The 12,255-nt window shown below is 40.7% G+C and overlaps 1 protein-coding gene across 1 annotated transcript in view; it reads right to left on the bottom strand.

Annotated features, from left to right (window-relative positions):
- LOC133408366 (cadherin-22-like) overlaps window positions 1-11,807 on the bottom strand; it is a 79,933-nt gene extending 68,126 nt beyond the window's left edge. Inside the window, exons 1-2 of the mRNA XM_061687173.1 lie at window positions 11,517-11,807; window positions 3,125-3,419 (exon numbers count right to left, since the gene is read on the bottom strand). Coding sequence (XP_061543157.1) covers window positions 3,125-3,419; window positions 11,517-11,723 — 502 coding nt within the window. The 5' untranslated portion in view covers window positions 11,724-11,807. The remainder of the gene's footprint in view (window positions 1-3,124; window positions 3,420-11,516) is intronic.
- Between the last annotated feature and the right edge of the window lie 448 nt (window positions 11,808-12,255).

The raw sequence follows: 12,255 nt of genomic DNA on the forward strand, positions 1-12,255 counted from the left end.
GACTGAACAATGTGTCCACAATTAAGTTTCCATTTGTCACTTAAACTTCCAAAATAAGTGCCTCCCGTGCCTATGTTGGCGGCCATGTTGAATGTGGAGCACTGACGTGGCGTCCATCTCATGATGGATCCTGTAGATCTATTGTCTATTGTACATAGACTCGCAGCACACACAGAGAGAGAGAGCGAGAGCGGCATAGTGGCAGTGTTTACTCTGAGGAATACAAAATACAAGTCTCTGGAGTCTGGAACATGCTATTTTTGGTATAGTAACAGTTTATTTTCAAGCCGTTTGCCTTCGGCAACAGATTTGGAAGTAGGAAGCACACTAATTCCTCCCGGCTCATGAAAGCGACTCGCCTATGATGAGTACTGTACATCAACAGTGTCAACATGACCAAGCACGCCGGCGTGGTAAGTTTGGATAAAATGTGAAACTTTCAAATATTTTCAAGCTTGATTTATATTTATTTACAATAACTTTGACCTGTACTGGGTGTCTTAGGCCACGAAAAAACCTACAAAACAATAAATTGTACTGTACAGAAATATGGGTGCATAAAACCTGAAAAAAAAAGTGCTTCAATGTAACGGACAATCAGCTTTTTAATTAATTTGTTTTTGACCAGTGTGATTGGTGTGCTGTATGCGTTGTATGTTGTATATAATGTAATAAATGGTACGTGTCACTCTGTGTTTTATTATTTATTTAAGTTACTCCTATACCTATTTCTGGAACTTAAATGGAAATTAACTATGCTAAAATGCTGTCATACAACAGTATAATCTCCTATAAAAAAATCATGGAAAGTGCCATTTTTGATCCCACATTTATCGTCAACAAGAGCAATGCATTGTGGGATATTTTCCCACCAGAGAGCACAGCTATTTCCCTATTCAAAGCATGCAGCAAATATTTCACAGCTTTTACTGTTTGCTGCAGGATGCCTCGCTACTGAAGTGATAACCTTGCGCCGCTACTGATGTCGAATAACGGTGTTTATGCGTGCGTGTGTGTGCGTGTGTGTGCGTGTTTGCGTGTGTGTGTGCGTGTGCCTCTGTGTGTCATCCACATCTCCCGAGAAAGATTGTGTTCAACATCTGAGGTTCCACAACTGTCTTATTCATGTGAATGGGACTTTATTGCTGATATTCTAGAGCGGGGGGAAAAAGCTAGCAACAGATCACGGGGGAACAGAAGAAAAACCTCCATTTGGCTTCAAACAGCAGTGTATGCACAAAAGGACGGTTGGCATCACGCTGAGGAAGCAGGAAGAAATTCCAAAAGGACGGAGATGTTCCTTTTAGTGCAGTGGTGTGGAATAACAAAGTATAAATACTTTGTATACTGTACTGAAGTACATTTTTCAGGTATTTGTCCTTAACTTGACTATTTAGTTTTCTGGTGACCTTTTCCTCCCTGCATTTTAAAACACGTACACTGTACTTTCTACTCCTTACCTTTGTCAAAATTATGCTAGTTATTATTATTATTATGCTAGTCAGGTATGTTTGCAGAATTAGGGGTAGGTCCTGAGAAGTTTTTTTTACTTCTTCCTACTCCTGTTGAACAAACACATTGTACATTCCTCAGTTTATTATTGCTTGTGTTTGTTTGTTTTGTTTTTCCATTTGTCACAAGTTTATCTTGTGTTGATTGTTTTGTTTTCTGTATATTTTCAGTAAATACAATAAAAAGAAAACTTCCACAGATGATGACACAGCTGGGGTTGCAATCTTGATCGTTTGATTGATTGATTGCTTGATTGGGTATTGTATATAATTGACAGTAAAACATGATTTAAATATTTTACTTCTGCCCTTAAGTCCATTTCCGACTGTTAAGTAATCTTTTTACTTAAAGATTTGAGCCCTTACTTATACCTTTACCAGTCTTTTTCTACACACGTGTTTGTACTGCTTCTGAAGTGCATTTTGTGGTAAACTGTCCATCCTCTCACTGATACTTCCAATAAATAATTGTCTCATATCGGTGTCTGAGTAATTCTTCTTTGGAACACTTGAGTAGTCCCACATGTGCCGCTCCTATTTCCACCTGTAATCATTTCCCTCCTTAAGATTGTGCCGGAACACGGTCAAACTGACGGCTCATCGGGGAGTAATGCAATCAGAAACGTCTCCCTCCTCCCCGTTTGATTCGTAGCGGCGGGCGATAACTGATGTTGTTGTCATCCGTTAGCTCACCTCCACCCTACTGACTCGGTTGATTTTCGTGAAACATCTGCTGCACGTTTGTTCCTATGTCCATCCCATCAACAGGAGAGAGTTTTAGCATATTGCCTTTCTTGGCACTTTTCAGAGTACAAACCATTATTGTAGAACCTACTTTAGGACTTTGAGGCTGTAAGACTTATGCCTTATGCCTTGCCTAACGAAATCACTTGACACAACATGCTTGATATTTAGTGGCGACTCCACTTTTGCCGCAGTAACTCGATTGAAACTTGAAGGTTAAGACTTGAGACTTACGTATGACTTACTACCACTTCCGTGTTGTTGTTTTCCCTCGTAGAAAATAATGTAAGGTGAATCAATTTCAGACTCATACTGTGGCCCTCATAAAAACCTCACGATGTTTTTAAGAAGTTAGATGGTAGGCTGCCTGACAGTAACTTCATGTAACGTGTTTTTTTGTTTTTTTTTAGGTACTGCTGAAATCAGTACCTGTTATTTGTCAGCAGGTAGCATAAGCACACAGTTTCTTCTTATTTTGATGACATTTTGGTACTTTCATGTTACGGAATAGCAAAAACACCTATTTTCTGTGCGGTACAAATGTTGCTCTGTTCGTTTCCACAGTCGCCATTATCCATTATGCTAGCGGCATCTGCTTGTTAAAATAAAACTGTGTGTTTTTTTTTTTTTTAAAGAAATGTAGCGCTCATTGTTGTACTTAGCAGACAGACCCTTTCCGAGGTTGCAGTGACTTCTAATCGCCAAATCAAACCACATTTGCGGAGTTATTCCTTAAGAGGTACTTAATGGTGAAACTCCGCACAGTAAATGTTTAATCGCTAAGGCTGTAACAGTATGCCACAAATCGTGGGCCAGTATTTACATACCTTGGTTATATGTTCACAGTTGGTTGTTCATTGCGGTCTTACCTATAGGAGACAGTTCGGCCACGCTGCCGATGTAAGGCCCCTCCAAGAACTTGGGCTCGCTGTCGTTGATGTCCTGGACCTTGATGACGAACTCCGACTCCGGTTCCAGCGGGTCGTCGCTGAGCCGATGGCGGGCCTGCGCTCGCAGCGTGTAGAAGGCCTTCTCCTCGCGGTCCAGCCTCTCTGTGGCGTGGATATCGCCTGTTAGCTCGTCGATGATGAAGATGGTGCCAGCCCCTTCTCCGGAGATGGTGTACTTGATGCTACCCTCGCCTTCGTCGGAGTCCGTGTGGATCTGGAAGTGAATGACGGAATACACGCGGGTTGTCACGCATCTGGAAGTAAGTTACCTAAAAAGATCGACTTACAATAGAACATTTTTAAACTCTTAAAACAAGAGATTATTTCAAAATAAATTGGGGGGGGCATCAATTTAATTTTTTTGGCTATTCGCGGCAGTGTTTGGTCTGTGTCCCCCTACAGGTTTACTGTATAGTGAAAAGGATGGGTGTAAGTAAATGTTAACAATCGCTGTGGACAAAATACTGCATATTGTCAAAACGGTAAACATTACCAATTACTAAATTCAATTCACAATTATCTAGAACCTCTGGAGACTATGTCATGCTACTTTCCCACTGCCTGGTACGAACTGACGTTGGTTCAGCAATGCGGGGTGGTTGGTGTACCAGCTCAAATACGCATGAGTGAAAAAAAGTGCTGCACTGTCAAAACAAGACACAATCAACAGCAAAATAGGAAAATGTGGTCTCCTGTACTGGGTTTTCGGTTTATGATGGTCAAGAACGTATTGCTGTTGCTGCCATACTGACTGTTTTTCATTTGCTTGATTTCTATTCACGGACAAAAGCATTTAGTCAACTGCATTATGTAGGTTAGTGATAGTCTACACTGCATTACAAATTGGGGTTACGTTGCCGTCATAGAACGCTCTCCCGCGACCTGTATGCGGACATGCGCTATAGAAATTGGATGGATGGACTTTTCTAAATAGCTTTCTTTCGGTTGAACTACCACAAACTGACCAAAGAGCAGTAACGGTAATACAGACGACGATTAAAGTGCCAAACCAGGAAGCCCAAAAAAAAAAAAAAAAAAAGAATAAAAAGTGAGCAAAATTAAACCCTTGAAAGACCTTCGAAAGTACTTGTATCAAGTATCAAACTCTATCTAGGTTTCAATTCAATGGCTGAAAGTTAGACCAAGTTGACCGATTCTCCCGCCCAATTCTCGTCATCCTAATTGCAATCACAATCTAATTTCATCCGCCAGATTGGAACACCAGTCATCATTTAGGATTTGACAAAAGACTTTGCGCTTGTGGTGGTAATTTACACCTTTACTGCAATGGACGGCTCTCCCAAATGAGGTGTTCAAAGTCATGCCGGTAGTTGTTAAAGGTAGATGAAATGAGAACTTAAAAGAATCATTATAAATCAGACCGATAGTTCCCTCCTTAATGTGATTGGATGTTCAGAAGCTCCCCAGGCGACAATACTGGGACACTGTGCGTCTCCTAAACTCAACTTAACAAGAACATTCTCCAATTGCTCTGCATATATGGGCATCAATTTTGTAACCTGAACTGCATGACAGTCATATTGGGAATAAGAGACTTTCTTTTAAACAGCATCTGAAGATAGACTGGAGCAGTATGGAAAGTAAAAAATGGGTAAAGATGTTGAGCATCTGGATCTTTATGTCATTATTGGTGGCATGTAGTGATAGCATTGCTAAATTAATCTAAGGAAATTCAGTGTGATTGAAGACAATAAAACATTTTGAAGCTAAAAAAAAAAACCCAGCCGTCCAAGTACCACATCATGACCAACATTTAACATGCAGTAGCATAGTAGGTCTGAGTGTTCATTAAAAACAAGGAAAAGGTTTTAATCCCAAATAAGTACATTTAATATCACTGTAAGCCACTGGAACATTAGGGACTGTATGAACATTAACACTGCATTTAAATATAGGAAAATTAAAAAAGAAATGTAACTGTATTGTAATAAAATGTTAAATACAACCGCACTATATTTCGGCTTTGATTCTTTCGCGTAGCACGAGCGAGAACCCACATCCCACTAGTGGCACTGTTACTGCAGTTTGACATTGGCTGGTCTAGAAAACCAAAACATTTTTTTTTTTATTCTGAAACAGGTGAAGCTCTCTGAGTCTTTCATCCAAACTCGATTTAAAATCTCTGGAAAGAGATCAAACATGCAGCCGATAATACACCATCTTCCCAAAATAGAAGTTCCATTATGGATTATTGCACTTTTCCTTTCAGTTTTTGCCTCGAGTCAGGCAAAAATATTCAAGCAGGTGTTTGACCCTCGACGTAAAACCTTAACTCCTTTTATCGATAAAAGTATTCGTCCATGTGGGGCACTCAATACGCCTCCCCAGCTTCTCTCGACAACGTTGCATTTCCAAATGAGATCGCACCGAGCGCAATGTACGTGAAATGTTGTCACCGTGCGTTAATTCAATTGCACGAAGGCTGGCACCAACTTTCTAACGACTGCACATGCGCACACCAAAACCACGCGCACATGCACACACGTGGTCAACCGCTGTGCAAAACACTCACACACACACACACATACACGCAAACACACGCAAACCCACAAAAGAGTTCACTATTCTGCTGGCATGATGCAATTCCCCCCCATCCCTCGGGCTGGATATATCCATCCGTCTGTCAGCCTATCATTGCTGGAGTGATTCGAGTTGGCGGCTTGAACAGAAACACACACACTCACACACACACACACACACACACACACACACACACACTTAACTAAATGTTACTCCGCAATCTGAAGGTCAAAGCCAAGACATGATTTAGCAGAAAACAAAGGAGGCGGCCAGCCGGTTTTCATCAAGCTCTTTTCATTTTCATACCGAAGGAAAAAGTAGGGAAAAAAAAAAAAAAAACGATAACAAGCAAGCGATTTTCTGCAATGTGAAGGCAAAAAATAAATAAATAAAAATGGTGTCATAACCGAAACAGACACCCTACATTTGCCCATCAAACTCTTCAGCTTAAGAAGTGGCTTCCTCTTTCCACAAAAGCAAACAATAGTTTTCTTCCAACAGTGTCCCACTTTTACAAAGCCATCAAAATGCCCACTGACATCATTGCAGCCTTGTGCCCTCACAGTTTCGAAAAATAATACACAAAAAATATTGGAAAGACCTTCCCGTATGACGCGGGGCAGTTGCACACCACTGCAATCCCCGCAAACAATATTAACCCTTAAGAGGTCCTTCACAAAGACTGCTGTAAAAATAATATTTATTTATTTTATTTTATTTTTCACTTTTAAATGAGTCAGTCTTTTACAAATACTTCAGCCTGAAATATACATGTCAAATATTAATTAGATTTCTGGTTATTTTAAAGGCCATTATGTTTACATAACTCCACAGTTTTCTATGGGAAAAATACCACCAAGAATTTCCATAAAATATATTTGGAGTAGGTCATTTTGTTATCACATTTTTTTTTTTAAATCACTATTACTATTCTTTTTCTTTGCAGTGTAAAACTGCAAAGAAAAAGCCCATTAATGCGATCCAATCATTTTAAATTAGGGCTTCAACTTGGGCTACTGGTTTTCCATTTTTATTTGGTAGCACATTTATCCAACAGATGGCAACAACTTTTTCCGATTCAAAGCATGCAGCAAAATTTTACACTTTTTACAATTTCAGGCAAGGGTGCGTTGCTCCTAAATTGATAACCATGTGTCAGTACTGATGTTGAATAAGGGTGACTATGTCAACAGAATGTGGGTTTGTATGTGTGAGGGTATGTTTTGTCTTGGAAATCCACATTCTGCGCTATGGTCTAATACAGTAATGAAGGGTTAAAATCCTATGCCAGCTGACTTTGGGTGGGGGGGGGGGGGGGTACACCCTGAACAGGTCAGCAGCCAATCGCAGGGCACATGTTTACACACACTTACGGGCAATTTACAGTTTTCAATTAACCTACCATGCCAGTTTATGGAATGTGGGAGGAAACCGGAGTACCCGGAGAAAACTCACTCAGGCACGGTGAGGCGGATGTGCTAACCAGTCGCGCTAAAGACTAGAGTCTCCTTAATTGCGCTAACATTTGTCACCCTTGACGACGCAACCAAACGTGATAATTGTGACTACAGCAAAGCATGCTGGCTAATGCCCCTTCCTCCAACTCCCTAACATGCCACATTACCTTGTAAATGGTGCGATGTGAAGCACTGAAGACACAGAAACTACAAATCCCATAATGCAGTGCCAGAGCTGACATTTACAGTTGATTTACTCTTGACAAATATTCCAGCCCAGCCGTTCTGATTCAGATAAATATTCAAAAACATTTTGTTTGAGTCTGTTCACTAAATCCTGTTCAGCCCATAACTTAATGTGTGCTTTGAATTTTGCGTTTGACACCCCTGCTTTTAACCCATAAATGAAACACACACACATATATATACATATCCGAGTGCAGCTTTAGGAGTTGATGCGATTTGTCTCGGTTTAAATTCAACTTCATGCACCGAATATAAGGGACAGACGCCCGAGGCTTTACAGTGGCACACTACAGGGTGACTCGGGGGAGAGGGAAGCTATCACTTTCCCCTTTGGGTGATGGCAACGAGCCGTGCAGCCACACAGCAATCATCGGGAAAAAGAAGAAGGTTGCCTTTTCATTGTTTGCTGGTGAGCGAGATGACGCAACAACGACCTGACCAATTTACACTTTGTGGAGGTGCAGTCCATAGGCCAAACTAAAGAAGCCTTTTAAATTAAAGGTGAAACGTCTTCACCATACAACAACAGTCCAGGTGCCTTGAATCAACCTTTGCGAACGGAATGACAATATTGTTGCGTCTGCCTGCACATCTTTTCCTTCTTGTCCACCTTGCTCTTGTCCCTTCTAGAATTAGATCCAGTTTAAACTTTGATTATTAAGCCTTGGCCTGTGCTTCCAACTTTGGGGAAACAGTTTGAGTAAAAACACTTTCCTATAGAGGCGTGCTTGGACGTGCTTGGTGTGGAAGATCTTCACCTCGACACACATCAGACACCTTTAGGATGCACTCGAGCTCTACTCTGGTGCCAACGTCACCTCGCAAATTTCACAGACATATACGAGAAAGCCTTCCCAAGGCTGTGATAGCTGTTATACCTGCTTACATGTTTCATTCCACATTCACTCCGTGTTGTTGAAAATCGAAACTATATTTGGAGGAATTCTGAGCGGAGGTGGCCGGGGCTCGATCCCCTCCGCCTGTTTGGTTTATGGAGGGCGTCAAAGCGGCAACAAGTTGGCTGTCTCATATTTAAGTCTGTGTAATCATGAGAAGGCCCTGCCACATTTGGCTGCAGCTTGTCAGCCCCTCAGATCTCTGCTTCAAAGTGTTAACAAGGTGACTATACGATGCAGCAGCAGAGGTGGAAGCTGCTGCAGGGAGGCAACCAGACAGGAAAAAGAGGGAGACGGAGAGAGTGAGAGTCATTGGTGGCAAAGTGAGCAGAAGGCTTAAATAATGTCAACGTCATAGTGTGAAGAGAATCTGTTGATCAGAAGTAGACCTAGGATGAAGTCAAGAAGAAAAGATGACACAAACGACTCGTCGGATATAATCATTAGCCTTGGAGCGAGCGGAATGTTTAATGTCACAATGTACACCATCTGATTTGTCAGTGGCGCCCCAGGCATAGTCACGGTTCTGTATTTGCAAATGTTCCATTTTAGTCTACTCTGCCATTAATCATTATTATGAGCAAATACCAAAAAGTGAGTTTAATTATTTATGCCCGTTTAATGTGCTAGTGTGCATATTTGTTTGCCCATGTGTGATATCATGTGCCAGTGTATTAATAAGGCTAGTAAGCTAGCTAAATACTATTGATGAGTCTCATGTGACAGTGGTTTGTTTGCGTCGAATAATTGACAACCGAGTCGTCTATGTAACATGGGTTCATGACTGTGTACATGCGAGATGCATCTTGTTGATGCCTCGCTGATTATTTTGTCGGGCTGGGTTGGTACAGACCACAGTAAATATAACAGTTTAAATAGAAAACCAGTTTTTGTTGCTTAGCTGCCATCTTGTAGTATCTATAGGCAAATTACAAATCCCTCGGATATTTGCTGTTGGCGGCAGGCATCGTTTCCTATGCATACAAGCGTAGAAAAGTAAGGTAGCTATTGGTAAAACAATAACATAATTAACTTTACCACCACTATTAACTGTGCAAGTTAGTTAACCGCTCTACTCTTCTCTGTCGAGGCTAGTCCTTCTTTTGGAATACGTGTCAGCTACAAAATGCCAAAGAAAAAGTTGAGTAAAATGAACTGAGGGAGCACATAACTTCAACGACTCGCATAACATCATGCATACCGGCGATTATCAGGATTATCCTGAGTGAAAGATTTTTACATTTGTAAATGTTAACTCTGTTCAATATTTAGGATCACAATTCATGTATCCCGCGTAACACGATCAAACTTGCATTCCCTTTCTGCTTGAGAAAGACGACAAAAATGTGTCACTTTTCTTCTTCCCTTATCGGCCGTTTAGAAGGAGCCATATTTCACTCATTCGAATGCTCGTGTCATCTGCTCGCACTAAAAAAAAAAATAAAAAAAAAAAAAGCACATTTTGAAAAGGAAATATAATGGCTCTCGGATCGCTCAACTCCGCGAGGATTCATTATCTAAATGTACTGATCCAAGCTGCCAGTTTAATGTGACGTGAGTGGCCTTTTTATGGGTAAATCAGATTTCATTAGCGGAGTAGCCATGGTGTTAGACAGCGTGAGCTTGGCAAGTCTGCTGACTTGGCTGAAGTAATATTAATAGAGAAAAAAAACAAACTAAAAACATGTCACAATTATGTAGCCGAGAGGCACTCGGCTCAGGCTTTATCCTCCGTGACACTAAAAGTGTCGATTGCCGACATCCAGCTGAGTTCGTACATTTTCATGAGAAGCGGTGACATGCATCAAACATACGCACTGTCACGTTCTGTATGTGTTCATAGAAAAGACAGATGATGCAATAATTGGCTTGCAAGCGAGCATGTGTCAATCATGCGTCAAACCTCCCAATGCGCCAGCACTTTTTGTCTCTATAGTATAACTAGATAAGTATTCACGATATAATTGTGGGATTGTAATTGCTACACTGAAAGGATGTACCTTTAAGCAACAAAAGGAACACATTTTTACTTTAAATAACATGTTTGAATAGGACACTGCCTTGTAAATAATGAGATCAAACACAGTTACATTATCAGTAATGTCGGTGGACCTCCAATTCTATTCAGCATGTCGGACTCTTGGCATCCACTATCAGAAATACAGTATATGGACATACAGTACATAAATATATACCATAATTTCTGGGAACTAAACGGACATTTTTTTTCTCGAGCTAATCTATAACGGGTCCCTAAATGTGGGTTAAAAAATTAAAAATTAAAAATTAAAAAAAATCTGCAGAATCGACCAGATTTCATAAAAATCGAGAACATCTTGTAGAATTTGTGTGCAAACAAATCTGAATTTGAGAAAACAAAATATTTGCTTGTATGTATTGCTAGCAGTTCATTTCCAATCATTTGCAACTTTGTTTAATGTTTCCAAAATGACCCTGCTAAATTTCCAATAGAAAGCTTTTGTATGTTTTGTCGTAATATACTGGAAAACGTACACCCCTTTGAAACCTGCTAACCAGCACCTGTGCTAACATTGCTAGTTCTAGTAAGCATTCAGCACAGTTAGCCGACTGTATTTCCTGTCTTAAGAAATGCATGCTGTATATTTGTTACTTTTACAAGGGCTGTCAAAATGTATATTACACTACACAACTACAAGGTGATCCATCCCTGGTACAAAAGTTCCATAAACAAACAGTGCAGCTCAGCTAGCTCATTTAAAGTTTCATGCAAACTTGAACACCACAGCAACATACAGTAGGACCAACTATTGATGTTGCACTTACCCAAACAAGAAAAGATTTAAGATATTATGAATCATTACATATTTACTGTATTGGATTGTGTACTGCCGCAAACAGGGACAATTCAAGAGTAATTGAACACCTCTCAAAAGGGTTATAATTGTTATAGGTGCCACAAGTTTGCGGCAAAGCACCACTTTTCTATTGGACACGGCTATGGCAAAAGATTAAAGAAGCATTTTTACATTTTGTGATTTATTTCTTGACCTTAAAACCAGGCTACACCCCCTAATGGACAGCTTTCTGGGCACTCAAGGGAAATATTGAAATAAGCAAGACAATCATCACATGAAAGCACCTCAAGAGAAACACATTTTGTAAATGTGTTTGACAAAACAGACGTCTTACCTTTCCAACGTAGAGCGGTTCCGTGCCTGTGTACTCCTCCACCACAAAGAACTGGTTCCACACCCATCCTCTCTTCACCCGTTCCACGGACGAGGCCCCTTGCTCCCCCCTGCTGGAACCAATAGTCCTCGACGCTTCACACCAGCAGCTAAGAAAACTCGATGCGGCCAGCAACGTCCACGCGCCGACTTTCCCCAGAGAAGCCATGTCCAATTACAGGAAATAGAAACAACTAAGAGAAAAGTCCAGCTGGGGTAGACATGTAATAAAAAAAAAAATGACGGGAATAATGTCCACGTTGCAAAGAGGTGATTGTTAATCCATGGGATCAAATATGTTCAGTTATATACTAGATGCAGGCTTATAGGTCAGTTTCGATTCCTTTGTCCTGCCAAGAGTTGTATTGTAACATGGTCACTCACTCGGATTCCATCTCTGACCCACTTGCCCGATAGTTTCACATGACATAACAGCACCTTTCAACGAGAACGTTCCAAACAAGAGATTAGCTCTCTTCTTCTTCTTCCTCGAAAAAAAAAAAAAAAAGAAGATTTTGAGATTATTTCCCCCCTTTTTCACAGCCAGCTCATCCAGCAATGTTCGATGCCTTTGATATTTCCTCCTCCTGTGCTCTTGGTGCTTTCGTGGTGAGCTGTCCAAAAAGTATACTTCCTTGTAGGCCAACTGGGAAGGTTTTCAGATATTGTAGTTTTTGCTTGATCATCAACAACAGTAGTCA

The sequence above is a fragment of the Phycodurus eques genome, chromosome 10 (assembly GCF_024500275.1).
Source record: "Phycodurus eques isolate BA_2022a chromosome 10, UOR_Pequ_1.1, whole genome shotgun sequence".
In the NCBI taxonomy this organism is placed as follows: Eukaryota; Metazoa; Chordata; class Actinopteri; order Syngnathiformes; family Syngnathidae; genus Phycodurus; species Phycodurus eques.